We start from the raw sequence: 27,422 nt of genomic DNA on the forward strand, positions 1-27,422 counted from the left end.
GGCAGAGGATTCATTTACTCCCCGTTTTGAAATGAGATAACAGTCAGCATGTCTTGCTTATGATGAAACTTAAATGTTACTGGAAAGATTATTCACAAGATATAGGAGCAGAAGTGGGCCAATCAGCCCATCTATTGTATATTTGCATCACTGCCAGGTTTGGGAATTGTCCAGGGACACAGAAGGCTGCAGAGGTCCATCGTATAGGTAGGTCCATCACAGGCTCTGACCTTCCATCTCTTGTAAACATCTCTGTGCAACAAGAAGGCACCCAACAATAAAAAAGGATGCTATTAGCATGGTCAAAATTTTTTCTTGTTGCTATCTTTGGATGGAAGCCTGCCACCCAGCACCTCAAGTTTGAACAACAGTTTCTTTGCAGCAGCTATCAGACCCTTGGTTAGTGGGCACAGCCCAGGTCGTCACAGGCAAACCCCTTCCCACCATCGAGAACATCGACAGGAAATGCTGCCTTTGGAGAGTAGCAGCGATCATCAAGGATCCACACCACTTAGCACCTGCTCTGTTCTCGCTGCTACCATCAGAAAAGAAGTACAGGTGTTACAAGACTCACACTATTAGGTTCAGAAACAGCTGCTACCCCTCCACTCTTCAACAATAAACTCATTCACTTAAGGACTTCTGCACTTTATTGTTTTTTTGTTCCTCTCTGTATTGCACAGTTCAGTTTGTTTACATTTGTTTATTTGTTTATGTGTGTATGTTGAGTATGGTTTTTTTTGCACAATCAATAGTGGTAATTCTACCTGGCCCACAGGAAAAAGAACCTCAGGGTTGTATGTGTTGTCCTGTATGTTCTCTGACAATAAATCTGAAATCTAATCACAGAGGTGCAGGTCACATTTTTGCTCTTGGATTAATGTGAATATTTATATATATATCTTGCATATATCTCTTATTGTCTCTTTTCATTTAATTAAATTAGTTTTTTTTTAACAAATCCATGATCAGCTGCCGCAAGTCAGAATTTTAATGCAGATGTACATTGTCAGAATCAGAATTTATTGTCACCAAATTTGGTGTTTTGCAGCAGCAATCTTAGTACATAAATTTTAAAAAGTGCCTGAAAAGGAAGGCAGCGACCTTTGTTCATTGATCATTCAGGAATCTGATGGTGGAGGGGGAAGAAGCTGTCCTTGTGCCGCTGAGGGCTCGTCTTTAGGCTCCCGATGGTAGCAGAGTGAAGAGGGCCTAGCCTGGGTGGTGGTGGGGGCGTCTTTGAGAATAGAGGCTGCTTTTCTAAGACACCGCCTCATGTAGATGTCCTTGATGGAGTGAAGTCTGGTGCCTGTGATGAGGCAGGCCGAGTTAATAACCCTCTGGAGATTCATTGTACAATGTGTATGACCATCACCTTATCATCATCTGAGCCTCAGTACTAATAAAATGTATTTTCTTTATATTTAAAAAAAAAATAAAGAAAAATAAACCCTCCTGGGTTGACACAGGAGTAACTGCACTCACCTTCTCTAAGAGGAATTTAACCTTTTAAACCCGATCCCTTTAAGATCACTGCTTCAGCCTCTTTAAGAGCCAAACGTCTCCCGTTCTCTCAGCTCATTGGACAGGGGACGGGCTGGAATTCTCGCGAGAGCGGCGGGCGGAAAGATGGCGGCTGTCGGCGAGGCGGGAGCAGCGGCAGCGGCGGAGGAAGCTGCGGCCGGGCCCAGGGCAGCCGTGAGCTGCGGCAGGTGATCGCCTGGAAGGGGAGCAGGCTTGGGCGGAGGCTCAGCGGGGCCTGTCGACGCCGAAAGCTCCTGGCCTAGGGATTTGAATGAGGAGGGAAGGGAAGCATGTGGGGCAACGGGGTCAAGGACAAGGAGGGGAGAAGAGAGGGGGCACGGGGGGAGGAGAGGAGGTGCGCAAGGGACGTAGGGGGAAGGAGGGGGCAGGGGTGGAGAAGTTAAGGGACACGTGGGGGGAAGGCTAGGAGAGGGGAGTGCACGGGGAAGGGGTGCATGGGGGGAGGAGAGGGGTCTGGGAGAAGGAGAGGGGATGGAGGGAGGAGAGGTTGGGAGTACGTGGTGAGGGGACAGGGAGGAGAGGTTAAGGGGCGCATGGGGGAGGAAGAAGAGGTGGTGCGAGGGGGAGGGGGCACATGAAGTGGAAGAGGGGTCGTGGGTAAGAGAATGTCGAGGGAATGGGAGGAGGAGACAGAAGAGCATGGGAACAGATGCCAGGAGTATGGGGAGGGAGAATGGGACAGGGTTAAGATGGAGGAGAAACATGGGAGGAATTGGAGTATGCGGAGTGCCTGGGTTGAGGAGCAGGAATCAGGAGTGGAAAGGGAGAGTTTAGATGGAGGAATCTGGGAGAAGAAGATGCAGGTATTTGAATTTTTTCAAGCTGCTTAGGGGCAAAAGTTAAGAGGAAACATGAGGGGGGGGGGAGAGAGACACTTCTTTACTCAGAGAGTGGTGGGTGTGTGTGGAACAAGCTTCCAGACGAAGTAGTGGAGGCAGGCTTGATATTAGCATTTAAGGAGAAGTTGGATTACGTATATGGATGGGAAATAAATTGAGGGTTTTGGGTTGAGTGTAGGTCAGTGAGGTTAGGTGGGAGAAAGTGTTTGGTGTGGACGAGAAGGCCCAAGTTGGCCTGTTTCTATGCTGTAATTATTATATGGTTACATGAATGTGATGGACACAGAATTCATTGTCATGAAATTTGTTGTGTTGCGGTAGCATCACAGTGCAAACATTTACATAAACACCTTATCAAATAAATAAAAATAGAGCAAAGAAAAGACAAAGTAAGGTAGTATCTGTGGTTCATTGTTCATTCAGAAATCTGATGGCAGAGGGGAAGAAGCTGTCCTTGTGCCGCTGATTGCTCGTCTTTGGGCTCCTGTATCTTTTTCCCGATGTTAGAGTGAAGAGGATAAAGTTCTCGAGGATAAAGTTCTCGAGGATAAAGTTCTCGAGGATAAAGTTCTCGAGGATAAAGTTCTCGAGGATAAAGTTCTCGAGGATAAAGTTCTCGAGGATAAAGTTCTCGAGGATAAAGTTCTCGAGGATAAAGTTCTCGAGGATAAAGTTCTCGAGGATAAAGTTCTCGAGGATAAAGTTCTCGAGGATAAAGTTCTCGAGGATAAAGTTCTCGAGGATAAAGTTCTCGAGGATAAAGTTCTCGAGGATAAAGTTCTCGAGGATAAAGTTCTCGAGGATAAAGTTCTCGAGGATAAAGTTCTCGAGGATAAAGTTCTCGAGGATAAAGTTCTCGAGGATAAAGTTCTCGAGGATAAAGTTCTCGAGGATAAAGTTCTCGAGGATAAAGTTCTCGAGGATAAAGTTCTCGAGGATAAAGTTCTCGAGGATAAAGTTCTCGAGGATAAAGTTCTCGAGGATAAAGTTCTCGAGGATAAAGTTCTCGAGGATAAAGTTCTCGAGGATAAAGTTCTCGAGGATAAAGTTCTCGAGGATAAAGTTCTCGAGGATAAAGTTCTCGAGGATAAAGTTCTCGAGGATAAAGTTCTCGAGGATAAAGTTCTCGAGGATAAAGTTCTCGAGGATAAAGTTCTCGAGGATAAAGTTCTCGAGGATAAAGGCTGTTTTCTTAAGACAACACTGCGTGTAGATGTTCTCGAAGTGAAGACTGATGCCCGTGATGTCAAAGGCCGAGTTAACAACCCTCTGGAGTTTTATCTTGTCCTAAGTGTTGACACTTCTGTACCAGGCAGTGATGCAACCAGCCAGAATGCTCTCCACCTGCAGAGGTGTCTGAGAGTCTTTGGTGACATATTGAATCTCCTCAAACTCCTTTCAAAGAATAGCCATTGATGAGCCTTGTTTGTGATTGATTCAACATGGCTGCTCAGTGATGCTAAATTTTGATATGTTTGTCTCATTACAGTGATTCATCAATGGCAGATGTAGTTAATATGGACACAGAGACTACTGCTTGTAAAGACATTGTAAGTATATACTTCTCTATGAATGTAGTCTTTATTTGTCATGATCGCAGACCCTTTGATTCTCTTTAACTCTCTCAGCCATGCCCTTCAGTTGAAAGTTTTAGGTCAAGGAAGGCTTATTTTCAGCACTACAAAATTGTTTCATCTCACAAAGCTTAGACTAGTGTAGAATAACTAGTGTAGAATAATACACTGAAAGTAATAAAGCTCTGATCTTCACACCTACATCCCTGTAAAACTGATATTCCCCTGGAGGAATGGGTAGTATATTTGTACAGAAGTGAGGTCAAAGGTTTGAAGGGGAGCTCAGCGGTGTGGTTTTATTGTGTTTCTGCATTCCTAGATGATCAAGGTCAATGGTGCAGAAGGAGAAGGAATGGTTCAGGTTTATTGTTAGAGTACATATATCACATATGACCCTGAGATTCTTTTTCCTGCCGACGAGGCAGAATCACCACTTATTGGTAATGCAAAAAAAACTGTACTCATGTAAACACATGGAAATGTAAACTGTGCAATACAGAAAGGTTAAATAAATCTATAAATTGCAAAACTAAGGGTCCTTAAATGAATGCCCGATTGAATTTGTCATTGAGGAGTCTGGTGGAAGGGTAGCAGCTGTTCCTGAATTTGGTGCTGTGTATTTTGTGACACCTATACCTCTCTCCTGATGGTAGCAATGAGAACCGAGCGTGGGCTGGGTGATGTGGATCCTTGATGATTGCTGCTGCTCTCTGAATGCAGCAATCCCTGTAGATGTTCTTGATGGTGGGGAGGCTGTGCCCACTACCTTTTGCAGTGCTTTGTGCTCAGGATGAGCCAGCAATGACACACCTGTCACTGTCTAATGGTTAGCTTCTATACCATCATCCCTGCACCATGTAAGGCCCACTTCCTAGCACAAGGCTATCTTTACGTAGTCAGGCGGATGTAATGGGCCGCTTATTGCTTGGTTTATATTGATAATCAGCTTGGGTGCTGATTGGTATTTGCTACATTCCTGATACTTATTTTTAAATTTGTGTTTGCACAAGTTGAACTGCAGTATGGAACTACTCCGTTCTACACCCAATAATTAAACTATATATTTGCAGGAGGTATCCGCTGACAACACTGAAACCACTGATACCCAGCAGGCAGGGGCAATTGAAGAGGAATCTGTACGGCATCTTGGTGGAGTGGAGCTCCAATGTGGGATCTGTGTGAAATGGTTTTCAGCAGACACGTTTGGCCTTGATACAACGTATGTAATTAACACCTTATTCTCCACCAGCTCCTGTAAGAAATTCTGTTGGAGGGACTATTGGCCCTGTGTATTTAAGGTGGTACATTATTTTCCTTTTAATTTAAGATGACTAGTAATTTTAATTTTGTCTTGAACCCACTATTTTGTGGACAGATGAATTTGGTCAAGATTGCCTGTAAGTACCTTGCTCTCAGCCAGTATTTCTCACTCTGTGGACCACATGTTATCAGAGTTTGAATGAGTGAATTTGCCTTTCCACCTTTGTCTTACTTGCACTGGTTTGAAAGATTCCCCTGAATTTTTTAGAATTGATGCCTTTAATTCTGATCTGCTATATCAGAAACAGAATTAATGTTTCTGGTTCATTGTTGACCTAAAATGTTAACCATGTTGAGTATTTGTTAATACTCAATAAATACGACCAGTTGGGTATTTTCAGCACTTCGTTGTACCTCATATTTCCTACATCTGTATATTTTTGTCTTTCAATCGCTCTCTAATTCAGAATAAATTTTACAGCTTCCATGGTGAAGACAAATATAACTGTTGTAATAATCAAGTCATACGTGAAATAAGTTTGTAAATTTTATGACAAAAAATTCACATGAACGAAGACCAACTAAAACAAATTCCCATTTGGTGAGGGAGTTTAAGCCCGCCAGTCTCTCACGCCCATGAGTCTGCAAAGATGCTCTGTCAGTGAAAAATGTTTGAGAATCACTGTTCTGAGCGATAGAATTGAAAAGTAAAGAGGTCATGCTAAACTTGTTGGAAGCTTTAGTTTGGCAAAGCCTACAAAATTTTTGTTTCCACACAATAAAAAGATTGTGGGGAAGATTTTTCACATTATATGGCTGGGGCATGGCCCCTTTCTCCGTGGGAAAAGTGATTAAAAGAATTTAAAACCGTGAACGTGTTTGATCAGCTGTTAATTCTTCAGCTCCCAAACACCATCCAGCTAAACTCCTCTGAACTTTTCTTTGGCTCACTGTTACATGGGAGATCCTGATATTCTTGCTCTCCTCCTCCTGCATCGGATATGTTTGTTACACAGCCGCTACGCTCTAGGAAATTATTCCCAATTTTCCCCAATGCAGTCTACCTATAAAGATCGGAACGGGAATTAGGGCTCATTTCTGTTCCGGCACTTTACCTCCTTGACCTCTAGTAATTTTCACGGATTGTCTGTGGTCAAAACTGAACTGTAGGCGATCCATGAAGAAGAGACTAATGAATAGGATGTCCAGCCTCCTTAAACACTGCACTTCAGGTATTCTGTCTTAACTCATGGTATTTGGAGTTTTGGTCATTCCTGTGTGAACGGCCACTCCGGAAAGAGAGGGAGACACATCACAACGGAAAAATCACGCAGGTTCTTTGAATATTAAAAAAACACATAGGAGATTAATCACCCGCATACTGACCCTTAACATAACTGTGCATGTGTGCTATTACCCCCCCCCCCCCAGCCCCCATGTGTCACATCGCTTACTTCATCAGCGGCAGCTGGCACTGCTCCCAATGAAGGTAAATATACGACTCCGACAAGATTATTTTTCCTGTGGTCTAGGGCAGAATGACCTCTTATTGGTTGTGCAAAAAAAAAACTGTACATGCACATGCGAACAAATAAAGAAATGTAAACAAGCTCACTGTTGAATACAGAGAGGGAATAAAGTCCTTAAATGAGTCCCTGATTGAGTTTATTGCTGATGGTGGAGGTGTAGCAGCTGTTCCTGAACCTGTTGTTCCGAGTCTTGTGGCACCTCTACCTCTTTCCATGAAGTATATGGATTCATTTGAAGAGGAGTGAGGTAAATACTCCTTCCAAGGTGAAGGAGAGATGATGGTGATACAAGGATGGCGTTAGGAGAGGATGCAAGGAGAAAGGCTTGTGTGGAGAACAGTTGGGTTGAATGGCCTTTTTGGTGTGTTGAAGAAGCGTGACTGTTGGAGTTGTACAGAGAAAAGCGTGCGTAACTGTTTTAATGGGAAACTATTCTTCCTCTCTGTCCCAGGTCAGGCTTTTTCCTGACAATGTTGTCAGGTCTTTGATACCTCTCACTCAGGTAGTTGTGGCACGAGATGGGGGGAGTAGATCTCAAAATAGCTGATTGGTATTTACAACGTTCTGACACCTTGATTAAACACTTTCAAATGTCAGATTTTGTTTTCACATTTAAAACAAAGTAGATGTGAATTCAGTGTTGGGCTTAGTGAAACAGCCATTCCACCTTTGTCTCATTTGCACTGATTGAACCAAGATCACTCTGAAAGTTTTAGTATTGATGCCTTTAATTTTGATACTAAAAACAAAATAGTGAAGTTGCTGAGTAGGTCAGAAACAGAATTAATGTTTCTGGTCCATTGTTGACCTGAAATGTTAACCATGTTGACTATTAACAAGTATGACCTGCTGAGTATTTCCAGCATTTCATCCTATCTTGTATTTCCTACATTTGTTTTGTCTTTTAATTGCTGTTTAATTCAGAATCTCTTTTCCAGCTCATGCCTTCCGTTCATGACCAACTATATTTTTCACTGCAATTTATGTCATCACAGTGGGAACACGTACTTCCTTCGAAAACAAGCAAGTAAGGATATGAATGAAACAAAACCCCATTTGAATGCCTTTTTGTTACCCTGTGCTTAAAGGCCCTTTTTAAAAAAATTAAAAAAAAATTATTTGCCACATTGTAGATGCTAATTCTGGCCATTTGAACCCATGCTGCCCAATTACATTTAATTAACCTATATCCCCAATCATTTTGGAGGGTGGGTGTAAACCGGAGCACCCAGGGAAAGCCCGTGCAAGTCACAAGGAGAACGCCAAAAACCTCTCACAGACGGCATCAGATTTGAACCCAGGTCACTGGCTTTGTAATAGTATTGCACTAACTGCTACACTAACCATGCTGCTCTTCTCTGGAGGGGAATTGCTGAAACTAGGCATGTCTTTATTGTATTGAACAGAATATCTATTAATATTAAAGCTATAATCCAGATCTGTAATGAGTTACGAGGGCTCAGGGAATACTACATATAATAAGATGGGGTCCCATCTGCCTTGTCATATGCTTGCTTTGATTCCCTGGATACACTTATGGAAAATTCTCAAGTGCTCTGGAAGCTATTTATTCCTCAAACTTGCATTGCTGTGGTTCGTGTCGTGTTGTGAAAGGTGCAGAACAAATGTAAGTGTTTTTTTCTCTCCCCCTCCTGTAGACTTGAAGGAAATGTGCCTTACAGGTCTTGCTAATTTGACCTGGCGCTCCCGAACTCAGGACGAGCATCCCAAGACCATGTTTTCAAAAGATAAGGTATGCTGTTGGGGCTTGTGACCAGATAGCTCCTGTGGGGTATCTCTCCATAGTCTCATTCCTTTCCAGAACAAGGTTTTCATGGTTCCCTTTTCCAAAATCCTAAGTTACAAAGAAACTGTGCCACCTTTTGAGCTGCTTCATTTTGGTAATGTCAAAAGGACTACATTTAAATTTTAATTAAATTTAAAATTTTTGCATTTTAAATTTAAATTTAGACATACGTCACAGTAATAGGTTCTTCTAGCCCTTGAGCCGGTGCCACTCAAATACCCCAATTAACCTTCAACCCCTATATGTTTTGAAGGGTGGGAGGAAACCAGAACAACAGGAGGAAACCTGCACAGACACTGGGAGAACGTACAGAGTCTTTACAGGTAGCGACGGGTTTGAACCCCGGTCGCTGGCGCTGTAACAGCATCGCTCTAACCATGTTGCCCTAGAGAAAGGGCAAGTTCTGCTTTTGTATTTCGGAGTGGAAGGCTCTCTGTGTACCAAATGGTTTGAGGTATTGTCCAGCACTGCAAAAATTGACCTCATGGTGGTGATTGTGAAAAGAGTAAAATGCAGAGGATTCTCTTCTTGCACTGTATATGCTTGGAGGACGTGATTCTTTCCATGCAGAGTTGGGTGATGTGGTGGGGGGGGGGGGGTTGAACTTTCACCCGAGTTAATTAAACAAGAGTCCTCCGTACCAAGAGGTACATCGCTATTTTGGGATAATTTTTTTTTCCTCTCACTTTTCCTGGCTCTGAGTTCTGCCTAGGAACCATTTTTCATCTGAATATTGATGGTGAGTACGAGCATGCAGAGCAGGGCTTCGTCTCGGTTGGCATTTCTGAAGGTCACTGTGCACTTGTGGGACACTGTCTAGAGAAGGATGTGGAGCCAACTTCTTTAGATCAAATGCTCCTGACTGTCAGTTATGGGCTTGCTATTGTGACATGTCAGCTCTCAAGCAAGCTGCACCTTAAACCTCCAGGGGCTTGCCTTACTTAGGCAGATTTCCCTGCAGATCTACAGGCAGGGGAGTAGAGATTTTGAAATGTAATACCTCATGTTTCTTGATTGCAGTTTCAGTTTAAGCTCATTTTCTTGCATTCCATTTCTTTCCTATAGGATATTATTCCTTTTATTGACAAATACTGGGAATGTTTGACTACCCGACAAAGACCTAGCAAAATCACTTGGCCAAACAACATCGTGAAGACAATGGTGAGTGAGTTCCCATAGGATATGGATGAATATTTATTCTGTGATTTTTCATATTTAAAAGAAGATGAGGCAGTGGTGATATTTGCGATCAATAAACTTTTCTTTTCCAAGTTACAGTTCTTCCAGTGAAGGTCCTCCTATGGCACTGTTTGGTGCTGAGTTTCAGAATTTCAATTCCGGAATTCAAGTGCGGGTAAAAAAAAATTTGCCGAAAATAAATAGATTAAAAAATACAAAAGTTTAAAATTGCACCCTCCCGCAAATTCACTTATCTGGCTCGATCAATCCCCATAGGTGCTAGAAACTGGGGGTTTTACTGTCCTCTCTCCAATGAAGATGTTTGCTTCATATTTTGGAAGAATAATGTTCCACTGCCTAATGATAATCTTAAACAAATGCTTTTACAGTTGGTCATAAACCTGAGAGAAACCTCCTAGAGCAATACACTGGAATGTTACCAAGCAAAATTTGATAGCAGGCTACATACAACAGATGTTAAAATGTTTTGAGGAAAGCATAGAGAGAAGAAATTTTGAAGCCAAGAGTCTTGACTGTTAAAGTTGGAGGGATTGGCAAAATCCCCAGAATTAGAGAAGTACCTGAAAGTTGAACCTTATTTCAAGGATTTCTCAAGCGCTTTGAGTTATGAAGATGCCCTACAGTTTGAACATAAGAAATGGGAGCAGGAGTTGACCATCCGGCCCGCCAAGCCTGCTATGCCATTCAATGTGATCATGGCTGATCTGATGAACTTGTCTTTTCCCCATATCTCTTAATTCTCTTACTCTGTAAAAAAAAAAAAAAAAAAAAAAATCGATCCAACCTTATCTTAAATATATTTACTGAAGTTGCCTTCAATGGGCACCCAATCCCACAGATTCACCACCCTCTGGGGAAAAGCAGCTTCTGCTCATCTCTGACCTAAATTTACTTTGCTGAATCTTGAGGCTATGTCCTCTAGTTCTATTCTTCTCCCACCAATGTAATCAACTTGCCTACCTCTATCTTATCTCTTTGGCTTGGCATTGTGGACATATATTGGCCTGAGGCCAAATTAGGGCCCAGGGAAAAGATTAGCTGAACCTAAAGTGAATCTAATGCATAATTATAATCTATCTTGGAACACCATCAGATAATCAGTTGAGCCTGGGCTTTGGTACTTTTTTACTCCTGCAGAAGCAATGCAGTCACATTTAATGTTGACATGCCCGTCGTCCTTTTTTAAAATTAGTCAAGGTGGTCCATTGCCTGTAGTAACACTGTTACAAAGACTGTGTACATAGATGCTTGTCATTGCTGTCATTTTACAGCATTTGAATGTATATATTTAATTTGCTCTTGGCCATCATGTATTGCCCATGTTTAATTTCTCTTGAGAAGATAAAATAGAGTCACACTTTGAATTGCTAATTACAATTCTTCCAATGAAGGTGCTCCCATGGCACTGTTTGGTGCAGATTTCTAGACTTTCAAAATACCCTGCACAGTAAATTCCTCGTTAGCTGGCAAAAAAAATCACGGAAAACAAATGGGTAAGAAAAATACAGAAGTTTAAAATTGGTCAATCCATGCATCGCTCAATCTCAAACAACCGGCAAATTCACTTTTACCAATCCCCATAGGTGCCTAAGTTATATAGTAGCTTCATTTCCACATTAGACTACTGGATGGAAACTTGCAGGTAGTGATGTCCCTTAATTTGTCTTTGGTGTTTGAGGCCACAGATCTGGAAGGTGTTGTCACAGCAAGGGGCATTCTAGTATCACTCACAGGAGCATCTATAAAACAAATACACCAAACCAGGAGAGGAGTTTGTTTAAAGAGATATTTTGTGGAGATTCTTGTAGAGGGGAAATTTGTTTAGAGGATAATTCTAGAGCTGTTTGTTGAAAGGCATGCCTGCTAATGCAGTGATGCATTATTTGTTTCAAACTGTTTGTTCTTGTAATGCTTGTTTTGGAATACAAGATTATAATCTGAGGACCTCATTGGAAGAGGAACCAAACTAAATAACTAGGTAAATGTAGTGGCAGAACTGGCTAAAGCCAGGAGCTTTGATGAGGTTTTAGTGCTTTTAACCAATTTTGGATGTCTGCAATTTCAGACTAAAGAGCGGGATGTATTTCTTGTGAAGGAGAACCCAGATCCTGGGAGTAAAGATTCACAGGAAGATTACCCCAAGTTTGGACTGCTGGACCAGGTAAGAACCATGGATGTGTAGACACACAGCACAATAACAGGCCCTTTTGGCTCATGAGCCCAATTGACTTGCAGCCCTGGTACTTTGTGAAGCGTGGGAGGAAACCGGAACACCTGGAGGAAATCCATGCAGACACGGAGAGAACTCCTTACAGACAGCACCAGATTCTAACTCTGGTCTCTGGCACCGCTATGCTATTAATGCCGCTCAAGTGTAAGGTGACAGAGAGAGTTTGGACTGCTGGACCAGGTAAGAACCATGGATGTGTAGACACACAGCACAATAACAGGCCCTTTTGGCTCATGAGCCCAATTGACTTGCAGCCCTGGTACGTTGTGAAGCATGGGAGGAAACCGCAGCACCTGGAGGAAACCCATGCAGACACGGAGAGAACTCCTTACAGACAGCACCAGATTTTAACTCTGGTGTCTGGCACCGCTATGCTATTAATGGCGCTCAAGTGTAAGGTGACAGAGTGAAAATGCCATTCAAGTTTATCATCGAACCAAATCTCCATGCTTACAAGAAGTTCTTTTCATCCTTGCATCAGCCCACCGGCTGCCAAAAGACCTGAACTATGAAGGCTGCCTCTTGATTTGGCGTTTGAAATGTTTCCATAGTCTCTGAAGTTATCTCATTCACATTTGAAATGTTTCCATAGTCTCAGAAGTTATCTCATTCACATTTGAAATGTTTCCATAGTCGCAGAAGTTATCTCATTCACATTTGAAGTGATTCCCTTTCCCTAACGTGCACTGAGTTTTTGAGCACTAGAGCTTTGCTTGCTAAGCAACATTGGTTTCCAGCCACAATGACGAGTTTGAGATGCTCATCCTCGTGTTCAAATTCTACATGCCTCACCCTTTACCACATTGATCAACTTCAGTATTAACCATGGAATTCTGAATTTTGCCCTATTAGTATCTCCCACCTCCCTTTAAGGACTCTTTAATATATTGATCAAAGTTTTTAGCACACAGGAATATTTATCAATCAATATTTTGTGAAGCATTTGGGATTCTGTTGTATACAAATGAAAATTTTATTCTTAAAGATTCTATTCACTTAGCTCATGCAAGATGCAACATTCTTGAGAGGGAGGGTGAACAGCCAGAAAAATGGCACACAGTGGTATCAATGACCCAGACAGGAAAAGTGAAAAGGTTCTGAAGAATGAATATAGGGAGTTAGGAAACTAAAAAGCATGACCTCAGGGTAATAATTTCTGGATTGCTGCCTGTGTCACACAGCAGAATGGGAAGATATGGCAGATGAGGTAATGTTACAGCTTTTCAAAATCCGAGTTAGACCACACAATATTATATTCGTTTCCGGTCGCCTCATCATTGGAAGGATTTAGAAGCTATAGAGAGGGTGCAGAGGAGAATTACCAGGTTGCTGTCTTGATCAGTAAATAAATGTCTATTAGAAAAATTTGAGCAAGCTAGGGCTTTTCCTTTTGGATGAGGGGTGACTTAATAGAGGTAAGAGGCACAGATAGAGTGGACAGCCAGCGCGTTTTTCCTCTGGTGGCATTGGTCAATACCGGAAGACATCTGTTTAAGGTGAGTGGAAATGTCAGAGGTAGGTTTTTTTTTTAAGAGAATTGGTGCCTTCAACACTGCTTGGGTGTGGGGTTGGGGAGTGGGCAAGGCTGATAATAACAGAGACATTATGGGTTGTGTGAGAGGCAAAGGGTTAGATTGATTATAGAGTAGGTTGATGTCCATCAGCACAGTGTGATTTTTCACACTGAAAATGTCAGAAGAAATGCTCACATCTTTAATGGTTAAAAATTGACTGATTACACTGGACATTTTCCACAAGGATTTCTTCCTGGAAAAAAAAATGGAGATTATGATGGACAACTTCAAACTCAATACAAAGATAATTTTAGATTTGCTGTATCACGTAGAAAATTGGGGAAACATTGAATGAACTATTACTGAATTTAGCTTTAACTGTCTTTCTTTGGCTTGGCTTCGCGGACGAAGATTTATGGAGGGGTAATGTCCACGTCAGCTGCAGGCTCGTTTGTGGCTGACAAGTCCGATGCAGGACACGGTTGCAGCAGTTGCAAGGGAAAATTGGTTGGTTGGGTTTTTTCTCCTTTGTCTTTTGTCAGTGAGGTGGGCTCTACGGTCTTCTTCAAAGGAGGTTGCTGCCTGCCGAACTGTGAGGCGCCAAGATGCACGGTTTGAGGCGATATCAGCCCACTGGCGGTGGTCAATGTGGCAGGCACCAAGAGATTTCTTTAGGCAGTCCTTGTACCTCTTCTTTGGTGCACCTCTGTCTCGGTGGCCAGTGGAGAGCTCGCCATATAACACGATCTTGGGAAGGCGATGGTCCTCCATTCTGGAGACATGACCTACCCAGCACAGTTTGATCTTCAGCAGCGTGGATTTGATGCTGTCAGCCTCTGCCATCTCGAGTACTTCGATGTTGGAGATGAAGTCACTCCAATGAATGTTGAGGATGGAGCGGAAACAACGCTGGTGGAAGCGTTCTAGGAGCCGTAGGCGATGCCGGTAGAGGACCCATGATTCAGAGCCGAACAGGAGTGTGGGTATGACAACGGCTCTGTATACACTAATCTTTGTGAGGTTTTTCAGTTGGTTGTTTTTCCAGACTCTTTTGTGTAGTCTTCCAAAGCCGCTATTTGCCTTGGCGAGTCTGTTGTCTATCTCGCTGTCGATCCTTGGATCCGATGAAATGGTGCAGCCGAGATAGGTAAACTGGTTGACCGTTTTGAGTTTTGTGTGCCCGATGGAAATGTGGGGGGGCTGGTAGTCATGGTGGGGAGCTGGCTGATGGAGGACCTCAGTTTTCTTCAGGTTGACTTCCAGGCCAAGCATTTTGGCAGTTTCCGCAAAACAGGGCGTCAAGCGTTGAAGAGCTGGCTCTGAATGGGCAACTAAAGCGGCATCGTCTGCAAAGAGTAGTTCACGGACAAGTTTCTCTTGTGTCTTGGTGTGAGCTTGCAGCTGCCTCAGATTGAAGAGACTGCCATCCGTGCGGTACCGGATGTAAACAGCGTCTTCATTGTTGAGGTCTTTCATGGCTTGTTTCAGCATCGTGCTGAAGAAGATTGAAAAGAGGGTTGGTGCGAGAACGCAGCCTTGCTTCACGCCAGTATTAATGGAGAAGGGTTCAGAGAGCTCATGTATCTGACCTGACCTTGTTGGTTTTCGTGCAGTTGGATAACCATGTTGAGGAACTTTGGGGGGCATCCGAGGCGCTCTAGTATTTGCCAAATCCCTTTCCTGCTCACGGTGTCGAAGGCTTTGGTGAGGTCAACAAAGGTGATGTAGAGTCCTTTGTTTTGTTCTCTGCACTTTTCTTGGAGCTGTCTGAGGGCAAAGACCATGGCAGTAGTTCCTCTGTTTGCGCAAAAGTACCCTCACCACAAATGTAGCAGAATGTATTGCAGCTGTGACGACATTGACGAGATATTTCTGCTGTATTGAATCCTCTTGAAGACAATAAATGCTGTTGTTAAGAATACCCGCTATGAATATGTGCATAAACATGTGTTCAATCTAGATCAATGTAATGCACAGCATCTGTATATAGCTGACTAAGCATGCCCAGGCTTGAGACAATGTTAGCATAGCACCTGCACTGAGTGTATGCCCAGGCATGCTTAGATTGACCAAAACAGCTTGCTCTGTGGGCAATATACTAGAAGACTTAAAATATATGACAGAAAAAAAAATCACAAAATAGGTTTTAACCTTTTTTTTAAAAAAGGTACTGTACGTGATAGGAAAATTTTAAGGTGATTTTCATGATCAACAGACCAAAATTCATAAAACACTTCCAAAGCGTTCAGGAAACAAAACCTACTGAGTAATAGAAGGCCAAATAAATTTGCAGTTAAATGTATACAGCAGCTATTTTGGGGAAAATCTCATGTAGTGCACCATTTGTTAATGTGATTTGCAGTTCTCGGATTATTGACAAAACACTAAAGTATTCTAGAGACGAAGTCAATTTCGTAACATGGTGCTTGGAACTCTTTTACAGGATCTCTCTAACATTGGCCCAGCCTACGACACACAGAAACAAGGTGGTGCCTTAACTCCAGGAAGCACACTCAATGGTATGTAGACGACTTCGATTTGAACTCATCTCGTTTTGAGTTTCTTGCCATGAATGTTTCTTCTGGCTTAGTTCAAATTCATTTTAACTGAGTTTGTTTTCCGTGGCCACTCTTCAATGTACCAGCCATCTGATTAATTAACTTTCAAAATTAGCACTCATTTGTAGATAAACTAAGCCAGAGGAAGGAGATGTGTGGTTGCTTCCTTACAGTGTGAGCCTTGTTTTTATTTACACTAACAATCATGGGAACCCTATTTGTGGCAGGGGAAATTTCTGCACTAAATAGGACTGGCAGTAAGTTTATCCATTTAGATACAAGGAAATCTTATTTGAAAAGTCAAATAAATTTGCTGTTAAACATATACAGCAGCTATTTTGGGGAAAATCTCATGTAGTGCACCATTTGTTAATGTGATTTGCAGTTCTTGGATTATTGACAAAACACTAAAATATTCTAGAGACAAAGTCAACTTAATAGGTGCAGGGTATAAACTGAAGGTTATTTTTAAAAGAAACTATTTAAATTTAACGAGGTTCTGCCTTGGGGAGATTTTTCTCAGTTTAACACCAAATTATTATTCAACTAGAATATGGATAGGATTGTTTACGTAACTGATCACAGTTCTGTGAAAGTGCAAATCTCATGTTGTGGGATATATGATGCCAAGGTGTAGAGATGGTACCTGTAATAGGAGCTCGAAGCCAACTTGTGAGTTTTGTCTTTCCTATTTCCATTACGCTTTTCACAGTTCGCCCATTACCTTCCAGTGCCAAAATATTGAGATAGCTCAAGCTTGTCACTTCGCTCCCATTACATGGAAGTACACAGCTGAATGTACCACATTCCGACTATTCCCTTCTCTTTGTGCAAGAATAGGTTATATCCTGATTGTCCTTTTCTCAGTAAGAATTAATGTAGGTATTAAAGAAAATGATGAAGGGAAAGATCATTGATGAGAAAATTGGCCTTCTACCACCTTGGATTTTGCATGCTACAATATTAATAAAATTGTTGACTCATGAAGGCAATCAGTCTCTATCAATTTATCTGCCATAGACATGAAGAGAATTCCATTGTAGGAAAATGCTTCTTAAAAATCCTCTTGCTGTGTTTGGTAGTTGTAGTATGACCTTTTGTCGTTAGTTTATTGATCTTGTGTTAATATGTTTAGTAGATATTTAAGGAATGAAATATCCCTGATACAACCAGCATTGTATGTAGTTATGGAGTGATCGTCTCATTCATTTAATGCAAGGCCAACTCACACGCTGCGTTTGGCCGTGTGCAAAGCTTTGGTGGACCAAGTGGACTACTCCCTTCAGGTGGGCTTTCTGTGGAAGTGGCAGAGGGAAGCTCGGCTATGTGCTTCGGTGTCCTGCTACCCGTGGGGGCAGCAGGAAACCCTGGGGGAAGCAGAGCGGTACTAACCGATAACCGGGCTGAGTGTGGAATATTGCCTTCAAATCGAAACAAAAAAAAGTAACGTATAAGAATCCATAGTTGATGCTTCTGTTGACTTCAGACTTCAAATGCATGCTGTAACTTCTCTTCCAGGTGGACCTTCATTTGGAGGTGAAAGTTTGTGTCTTAAGAAGTTCTGAAACTTAAGTATTTTGTACCTGGCTTAAAATGCTTGTTTAGCGATTTGCAGTGCTTTTTAAAATAAAAATACTTTTCCTTTTTTCTCTGATCTGAGCTGGACAAAATGCAGCACTTAAGTTGTGAGAAACAAATATGGTGAATGTAACATGAAGTACTGGTAGTCAAGCCATATTGTACCAGTTGAATTGAGACAGTAGTTAAAAACCAAACATTGAAAATGCAGATGAAAGTGATGGCCATGTTTCTGTTGTGATTGCATTATTTTTGCACAGTTCAGATCAGATGATCCATTTAAACTGAAATTGTGAGTGGGTGGTGGTGGTGGAGATGTTCTTGCTTTTGCCTTGTTGAACATTCCAAAAGCTGTAAACTTGAGCGTTACAAGCTGCACCCCTAGGATTCTTGGGGAGGGGACGTTAGGTCAGCTGTGATGTTGGTTACTGTAAAATTAAGATGCAGCCTCGTCCCAGGTGAGTTACCATAATTCAGAGAATGGCATCATATTTAAATGCACTGGATTTCTTTGTGCAGCACCCTTTCTCCCCCACCCACACCCCTCCACTTGAGTGCTTTCTCAATGCTTTTTTGATCATTACCTTTCCTTCTGGCAACTCTTGCTGCTTTGTGTTCCATTTGCCCTTGAGTGGGTCAATGGCCGGTATAGGTCCTGCTGAGATTGCTGTACTTGTTTAAGGAGCAATGTGATTGCTGCATCATAGCTTCAGCCTTCTTGAATGGAGGGAGGGTAGCAGGTGTGGGAAGAAGTATTAATTGCTTGTTATTTTTATTTGAACCCTGATCCTATTGCAGATGGACAACATCCAGATAGGCAGTGACATTGGGTCAAATAGGCCTAGCTGTTGATAACCAGGGCATTCGTGTAAGGGCATGACTACTTGGAGTTGGCACTGGACCTTATTCCCTGGCAGTGTCAGGAGTGCGGACATCAATGCTGAAGTCAGTGTCCAGTCTCCGAGTCCCACCCGCAGAGTGATAGCTGTGTGGAGCTCTGACTGTTTGTTCATGCAGAGCCTTTATTGAAGTGTTGGTTTCCTTGTCCTGTGTTAAGCCAGGTCCCTTTTTTATTTAATTCTCCTGGACCCTGGCTGTTCTCTGCTGACTAAACCCAATGGGCTGACACGCGAGAATCGTGGCTTCACAATTTGTGTTTGCAGGGCAACTCTGCGGTGCAGCGTGCAATGACGGGACTGGGGGTCGCACCCGTGACTCCGCACAAGGTGAGTTACGATTTCTCCTAGAAGAGCCACGGTCAAAGGGTGGTCGGTTGGGAGAAGACAACTCTGGTTGTGCTGCATGTGGGAGCCCTGTTCTCTACACTTGCCAGCGTAGCTGAGAACAGAAAGTCCTCTGTATGGAGTCATGGATGAAGATGTAGTGATGAGTTTCAGCTGATGTGTTTGGGTTACATAGCAGTTGACTTACAAGTTTAAGTTATCTTAAAAGTTGGAAGATGGTCTACCTCCAGGTGCAAATGAACACACTTGAAAGTGGCAGACTGATGGGGTAGATAACCTTCAACAGCTGCAGGAGTAGTGCAGATAGCTTTAGGCTAATGCTAGCTTCAACTTGATTTTCATCTGCCACAAGATGAGCTCAAGTTGAATCAAGATGAAAGGTCAGTCTCATGAGTTGAAATTATTTTCATGTGCTTATTTTCTCAAAATGGTCAGAATAGGTTCCACCAGCCTTCTTGATTAGACCCAATCCACTGTCAGAAATACAATTACAAATTGTATACATTTGTGTGAAGTACCTTTAGGATTAATTTTGGAATAGATTTGTTAATCTATGAATTGTCATTTTTGTTTAATGTGTAATTTAGACACTTTATGGTAAAATTGTGCTTATTTTCAAGGGTTACCCATGGTTAAGTTCATGAAGTAATACATCTCTGTATATAACTAAAGGTGAAAGAGGCTTAAATATCTTCCAGTCAATGAGTATTGGTTCTGATGTTGAAGATTTTTCAGATTAGACTTGGTTAGAATCATTTATTTGAGCAACAGTCCATTTCAGATGTTCCTTTTTCATGATCAGTAAGTTACTGCAATCTGCTCATCAAATTGGGTGACTTTGTTTAGTTTATGGAGTTCATGAAGATATGGTTACTAGATACAAAAAAAAGTCACCCTTGGAGGAAGATTGCTTAGAAGAATTTGGGTCACAATTTATGGTGTCTTTGAAAAGAATGTTCTAAATGGGGCTCAAAGCATTCTTTCCAATGTATTTTATTCTACCAGTGAAAATTGCAAAACAAAATAGTTGTGAAGGGATTTGAATAGAAGGGTAACTATTGCTTGCAGTCATGTTAATTTTGATGTCTTGATCCTGATGAACTGTGCGCAACTTGAAGTTGGTCATATTTATGTATTAATTTTCACTTCCCTTCAGCACCACACAGATTTCTTAGCGACTACACATCATAATTCTTAGGCTAAGAGGTCTCTCCCCTGGCAATTTCTGCTCTTTCACTGCCTTCAGTGGGTTTCTCAGCCCAATTTTCTTTCAGCATCTCTCTGTGGTGCGTGGAACAAGGCGGAAACCTAAACTAATTGGAACTCTAATTTGCCTTCTGAGGGATGTGGAAATCAAGAAGACACAAAATTGTTTTAACTTTTGGGGAGATCTAGAAGTTGCATTAATTTTAAAGTGTGCGTTGTGCAACCCTGCAACTCCCAACTGTTGTGCAAGGAGTAAGACATTGGAATGGAACAAAGTGATATTAATCTTGTAAGACAGTGGCACACAACTGCAGTTTTAGTTTATGAATATGAACTAGAATGTCAACAGAAAAGTACTTGTATTGTTCAAACCTTGATAATGAATCCTTATGTCCTAATTTTCTTCTTCAATTCGACTGACTTTGGTGTAACCAATTTGCATAATGAAGTTGTAATTGCTTTGGGACCAGGACCAGATCAATAGGCACGCATCCCTTCTCTTGTACAAATTGTCGCAGCTTTTTGAGGACCTCAATGAATTTAAGATGCTATTGGCTTTCATTATTTCGGGGGCTTGAGTTGGATTAAGAATGTACACAAGATGTTGAAAGGTTGAAATTGGATGGGTCTCTCTTGACACCTGGTTATTCCCAATATTTTGCATCTTAATTTGGAAAGCAGACCTTGGTTCGAGTGAGCAAGTGTTTCCATGTATTCTGGTGTGGATTTATTTTTGAAATGTGCCATTTTGTTTTACTGTAAAATGTTGAGGATTTGGTGACTAGATTACAGAAAGACAAAAGGCACCAGAAAGCAGTTTTAGTAAAAATGTAAGGATTTTTGCGAGGATGTGAATATGATTTGGTGCAGGAGAATTGAGGTGGCAAATTTCCACTTTATTGCCAGAGTGCATACATGACAACACATACCAGCCCTGAGATCTTTGCAAGCAAGGCAGAATTGCCACTTATTAGTGGGCTGTACTAATTTGAGCTGATTCTACCTGAGTACCATGTTGTGTCCATTCAACATTTTATTTAAAAGGAGTTCCTTGATATTTTTCTTGGTACATAACGATTGGACAGATGAAATGCTTGAATCTGAAATAGTTTTTCTTCAGTTAAATAGCATGAAAGCAAATCATTTTGAAAACATCTAATTTTATTTCTTTGTTCCCTGTGAGATTCTGGCAGTAGCACCCTTGGAGGACAGCTTAGTGAGTAACTTTGTACAACCATGCTGAAAAAATTAGTTTTGGTGCTGCCAAAAAATGTTTTCTTTTGGGATCCTTCCCTACCTTGGGCATGTGGAGAAGCCAAATGCTTATGGGCTGGTCTGTTTTTTAAACACACTTATAGCTATTACATGCTTCTCCATTCAGTTGCTTTGCTCTGGGTGTCGGGACTGGGTTTTCTCCTCCCAGATCACAGTCTTCAGTGTCTTCTTTTCAAGGTGGCTCTGTGGGAGGGAGTGGCAAAGGAAGAGGAGCAAAGCGTAAACAGGATGGAACTTCAGGAGGGGCTGCCAAGAGGACTCGAAGGTAAGACCCTCACGGCTGGGGAGCGGCAAGTGCAACACCGAAACGGGTGGATTCCTAGCTGGCTATCTCCATCTTTGAGAACCATCATAATTCCATGTTGGGTGCCATTTCACAAAGTCATTTGGCAGCTTCCAGCAGGTTGTCGTCTTTCCCCAGTATCTTTTTAAAATACCTGAAGATACTGGAATATTTTTAAAATTTAGAGCACAGTAACAAGCCCTTTTGTCCCACAAGCCTGTACTGCCCAATTACACCCAATTGGGCTACACCCACTGTATGTTTTTGAATGGTGGGAGGAAACCAGAGCACCCGGAGGAATCCACAGACATGGGGAGAACATGCAAACTCCTTACAGATGGTGCGGGATTTGAACTCCAGTCCAGATCACCAGCACTGTAACAGCATTATGCAGAATCTGGAATTAAATTTAAAAATAAAAGTGAGAAACTCGGCAAGTAAGGCAGCAAGTTTAGAAAGAGAAGCAGCATTTCAAGTACAAGATCCTTCATGTTCTGAAGGAGTTTGTACAAAAACTGTTGATTATTTTTTTTCCCCTCCTCTTAAATGGTGCTTGACTGTTTCTAGCATTTTCTGTTCTTGCGCCTTCTCCCTCTGAATCAGGGAGCTTTTCATTTGAATTGGGCTTTGGATTGAAAGTTCATCTGCTGTTTGAGTTCCTCTGCTCTGCATACCTAATTACACTTCTGTTTAAAACAAATGCTCTAATGGGTATACAGCATTTCCAGAATGCTACAAGACTGTCTACCTTGTCTATGCCTCCTGTGGTAGCAAGATTGAAAACCACTATCTCATAGAAAACAACGAGAATAAGGGTTTTTATCAGTTTGGAAGGCTGTAACCAGTTGAGGACCAGGGATCAATGATTTACTATTTGTATTGATGACCTGGAAGAAGGGGATGAAGGGTAAGATGTCCAAATTTCCTGATGATACAAAAAGTGTGATGGGACTATTGTAATCCTGCAATTGGAAACAGAAACTTGGCGAATGGAGTTTAATATTGGGAAGTGCAAACTCGTGCACCTTAGGAAGAATGAACTGAATCTGCAAGTGTGTGAAATGCAGACAGATCTAGGTGTTCAAATGCATGAATTGCAAAAAGTTGGCAGGCAGTTCAAACAAGCAGTTAAGAAAGTCTATGGCAATTTGGCCTTTACCGCAAAGAATTGGAGTTTAAAAATGGGCATGGTTCAATCATGCAGGGTCCTGGCAAAGCTACTTCTGGAGAATTGTGCACAGTTTTGATCTCATTACCCAACTCAAAAGTGTAGTAACACTGGAGCCATTTGAGGAGATTCTCTCAGCTAATTCCTGTGATGAATAAGTCATCTTATCAAGATAAGGTGAATAGTTTAGGCCTGGAATCCAACAGCTACCTTCTTGAGAGCTCAGGTCCATGGATGGCATTGTGACAGGGTAGACATTGAGATGTTTGAGACTCTCCAACTTGTAGAAATAAGCGGGATGGAGTTCAAGTCGAGGGGCCAATTATTTAAAATGGCAATCTGTTAACATTTGTCGTCAAATGAATCTGTGGAATTCTCCACGACCATCTGGAGGAGAGGGTTGATCAGTAGGAGTGCTTAAAGTGAAGAGTAGTACATTTTTGAAATTGGGGAATAGGTAAAGGGGTAGATCAGTCATGCAATTGAATGATGGGCCAAGCTTCAGGGGCTATTTTGTGTTCTTGTGACTGGTCCTTTCCCTCTATTCTGCAGCAGTAAAGTTGGTTACATTCACGAGATGTCCCACCCCAACCCCAAATGAACAAAAATGTATTATAGTTGTGAAAACCTTTAAGCAGTTGACTTTTTTGGGAAAGTGCACATTTAGACTGATTGCTTTGATTGTGAACAGATAGTTTCTAAGTAAAGGTTTTTTTTCCCAGGAATTGGATGGGAATTGTGCAGTCTTAATTTTAATATCAACATAATAGAGGTATAGAGAACTTAAAATGTTAGAATTTTTATTTGGAACCCATAGAAGCTGATTCTGGCCATTGAAACCTGTGCTGCCCAAGAAACCTACAACTCCGGTACGTTTTGAGATTGTGAGGAAATCAGAGCACCCGGGGTGGGGGTAGAGCGCACAAACTTCTCACAGACGGCTCGAGATTAGAACTCGTGTCACTGGAACTGGAATAATGTCGTGCTAACTAAATTTTTTTCTGCGTACTTTATTTCTCACAGTGACCCACTATTTGCTGCTCAACGTCTGCCCCCTCACGGCTATCCCTTAGAACATCCGTTCAATAAGGATGGATATCGGTACATCTTGGCTGAGCCTGATCCCCATGCCCCAGATCCAGAGAAACTTGAACTAGACTGCTGGGCTGGTAAGCCCATCCCTGGAGACCTCTACAGGGCTTGCCTCTATGAAAAAGTTCTTTTGGCACTCCATGATCGAGGTGTGTACATTAGAGTCCTTGGTGCAGATTGATTTTTATCCTGGGTGGGGAAGCGAATGGCAGGTGTCACTCGTGGTGGGGTGGTTCAAGTTAAGTTTATTGACATCGGATTGCACAAGTACAAAGGGATGATATGGTGGATATGGTGTTCTCCAGTCCTCGATGCAAAATACACGAATATACAATATGCATGCAGGACAAATATTCATACATACAAATGTATAAATAAATAAATTTTGTTTTGTGAATATGAGAGTCTTAGATGGTTAATGTGTGCAGCAAAGCTGGTGCCTTCCCCCAAGTAGCTTGTGAGCTTGGAAGCAAGGTAGAAAAGGGGTCCTCCAAGGTAAAATTGGAGAGCAGAAATCTTCTTTGGATTGCTGCAGTTTTATCATGCTCTGATCACTGATTAGAACTGCAGGTGTTGCAGCCTGCTCATACTTGTGGGATGGGGTATAATTGAATCAGGCTTGGGATCATGAAGGAGTCATCAACAGACTAATTTCACTGCAGCTAGCATACTCCTGCAAGCAGTCCTGTGTTGTTGAAGGCTCAAATCTCACTCTGGGCCCTTCTGTTGTGTTCAGAATAGGTTTGACAAGTTTAAAGAGAATCAAGGCTGGACACGTTATTAACAAATAGTGGTCTGTATTTATGCATGGAAATTCACAAAAACGACACACACACACACTTTTACATAGCCAAATAAATCATTGCTTAAACAATCTCAACTCCTGATTGGGAGGGTTGAACATAGTGTCAACCAACCACAGGCACGGTGTACCAAGTAACTAAATGAATACACATACTCCATTGTTGCTGCTGCTGCTTGGGATCCGGGACGAGTCCATCGTAGTTGCTCTCCTGGAGCTGCCAGTGGCTCGCAGCCTGGCGTTCAACAAATTTCCTCAGGGAACAGCAAAGAGAGAAAGAGAGTGCTCCACGTGTGGACCTTTTCAATGCAGGGGCTGTCCCATGACCTGCGAGGACTAATCGTGTGTCAGCTTCACCATTGATTGAATCTGGAGGACAAATCACACACCTGCTAAAAGGACCAATTACACGTCAGCCTCATCGATGGGCAGATCTAACCCTTGATTGGCAGCTGGTTTACCAGGCTGTGAGAGGGATCGCTCTTGGTGCAGATCAGAAGGCCCAGCTCTGTCAAACGATGGACTCAAAATGCTCCATTTTCCTCATCCACTGTCTTAATGTTCAAATGAATGAATCAGAAAATGTTAGCAAACAGTTCCAACAAGCAGTTAAGAAAGCCTTTGGCAATTTGGCCTTTACTACAAAGAGTAACTGCACTGTTGGCTGAGGTGGTCCTGAACAATAATACTGATGATTGGGAAGCAAATGGCAGGTATTGAATATCTCATTGAATCTTGTGCTTTGGTGAACGTTTAATGGAACCATTAAAGAGAGTGAGATTGAGTTTTGACACTTTGCATTCCTTCCAGCCCCGCAGCTGAAGATCTCGGATGACCGGCTGACTGTGACTGGAGAGAAAGGTTACTCCATGGTGCGGGCGTCTCATGGAATCCGGAAAGGAGGCTGGTACTTTGAGATCACAGTGGATGAGATGCCCACAGAGACAGCTGCGAGACTTGGCTGGTCACAGCCTTTAGGTATGGTACTACATAAACCTGTGTGAAGATGTGGTGGGGGGGGGGGGGGGGGGATGCCTAGATGGGTATTTATCCAGTTTCAGAGGGGTATTTGGTGCAAATGTTTAACACAATGGATAGCTATACAGAGAAAGGGCTGAAATAACAGTGGCACTTAGTAGTTGGTCAGGTGAAAATGGAACTAACAATGATTGGACGTTATGGCCCTGAGCTGTGATAGCTCCTTCAATGAAGGGTCAGTTGCAATACACAAATGTGCTGGTGAAACTCAGTAGGTCTCACACCATCATAGGAAGTGAAGAGCCTGTGCTCTTCATAAGGTGTAAGTAGAAAAAGGGCAGATAATATTTTGTGAATTTTACTTTTTTTACATTTAAATTTACATTTAGACATGCAGCACAATAACAGGCCCTTTTGGTCCACGAGCACATGCCACGCAATTAACTTACACCCGTGGTGTGTTTTTACAACAGTGGGTGGAAGCTAGAGTCCTCAAGGAAACCCACAGAGGCATAGGGAGAACATACAACATGGGATTCGAACCCCAGTCCACTGGCGCTGTAACTGTGTTGCTGCAACCACTACACGAACCAATGCCTGAATAGAAAGGTGGGGGAAAGAGGGAGAGGAGGATATTGCCTCAAACTTAGATTTGCATTGTAGAGGAAAAAAGAGTTTTGGGGTAGTTATTCTGCTTTTACCCGTTTCTAACATTTGATTCCTGGTAAACACTGCTTAGGCGATACTTTTAAGAAGTGAAACAAAAGTCTGCAGACACTGTGATTGCTGTAGAAACACAGGAGGAACAAATACCTTGAGGGGCTTGGGCCTGAGATATCAATTATATATCTTTGCCTCCTATGGCTGCTGCGAGACCTGCAGAGTTCCTCAAGCATTTTTACTGTGGTTTTAAGAAACCTCGATAAAGGACTTAAAATGTATGGCAGAAGGTGTTTTCAGAGGAGGGGTTTCAGGAACTGCATGATAATCTTCCTCAAACTTTGATACTTCCAGGCAATCTCCAGGCGCCTTTGGGATATGATAAATTCAGTTACTCTTGGCGCAGTAAGAAGGGGACCAAGTTCCATCAGTCGATAGGCAGGCACTATTCTGAAGGCTATGGGCAAGGAGATGTTCTTGGTTTTTACCTCTACCTTCCTGAGGACACTGAGGCTGCCCGGGCACTGCCTGACACTTATAAAGACAAGGTAATTCTCAGGGGTGTCAACGAATAGATCGATCTATGTGGTGGGAGAAAGGGTTCAAAGAGTGACAATCCTGGAGACGTTAGTACTAAATGGTGAACTTTATTTATACGTGACAAAAATATTTAGCAGAAGACACACACCCACATGCCAACCAGTAATGCCAACCAGTTAACTAAACAATGCTGATGTTATTTTGAGGGTTCAAATAAACTACCTGCTACACCTTCCATGACAAACAGGCATAGGACCTCAGTGATCAAGATTATATATACCCATCTACAATGGGTGAGACATGGTCGATCCTGGGCGCATGCCTCATATTGCCCCCCACCCTTCACCAGCACACACCTTGCAATTAGACTTGCATTGTCACTTGTGGCTAGCAATTTGAAATAGAGCTCAGGGGTGGTTCCAAAGGGAACAAGCTAGCTAGTCTACGTGCTGGGATTCTGTCCTGCAGCCGGCTAGTGGGCTGGCCCAGGGAAGCCCATGTGACCTTGGGTGAGGAGAAGGACCAATTAGAAGGTGTCTT

The 27,422-nt window shown here is 42.3% G+C and overlaps 1 protein-coding gene across 3 annotated transcripts in view; it reads left to right on the forward strand.

Annotated features, from left to right (window-relative positions):
* The first annotated feature begins 1,606 nt into the window (after window positions 1-1,606).
* Window positions 1,607-27,422, forward strand: part of ash2l (ash2 like, histone lysine methyltransferase complex subunit) — a 33,888-nt gene continuing 8,072 nt past the window's right edge. The window contains exons 1-14 of one of the 3 annotated variants that reach the window (XM_069917940.1): window positions 1,607-1,712; window positions 3,874-3,934; window positions 5,029-5,177; window positions 7,686-7,774; window positions 8,406-8,500; window positions 9,620-9,715; window positions 11,820-11,915; window positions 15,942-16,017; window positions 17,575-17,592; window positions 18,798-18,860; window positions 21,537-21,624; window positions 23,834-24,051; window positions 25,515-25,682; window positions 26,697-26,890. In XM_069917940.1, coding sequence (XP_069774041.1) covers window positions 1,630-1,712; window positions 3,874-3,934; window positions 5,029-5,177; window positions 7,686-7,774; window positions 8,406-8,500; window positions 9,620-9,715; window positions 11,820-11,915; window positions 15,942-16,017; window positions 17,575-17,592; window positions 18,798-18,860; window positions 21,537-21,624; window positions 23,834-24,051; window positions 25,515-25,682; window positions 26,697-26,890 — 1,494 coding nt within the window. In that variant the 5' untranslated portion in view covers window positions 1,607-1,629. The remainder of the gene's footprint in view (window positions 1,713-3,873; window positions 3,935-5,028; window positions 5,178-7,685; window positions 7,775-8,405; window positions 8,501-9,619; window positions 9,716-11,819; window positions 11,916-15,941; window positions 16,018-17,574; window positions 17,593-18,797; window positions 18,861-21,536; window positions 21,625-23,833; window positions 24,052-25,514; window positions 25,683-26,696; window positions 26,891-27,422) is intronic. The other 2 variants (XM_069917941.1, XM_069917942.1) reach the window with 2 other exon arrangements.

The sequence above is a fragment of the Narcine bancroftii genome, chromosome 2 (genome assembly GCF_036971445.1).
Source record: "Narcine bancroftii isolate sNarBan1 chromosome 2, sNarBan1.hap1, whole genome shotgun sequence".
Classification (NCBI taxonomy): Eukaryota; Metazoa; Chordata; class Chondrichthyes; order Torpediniformes; family Narcinidae; genus Narcine; species Narcine bancroftii.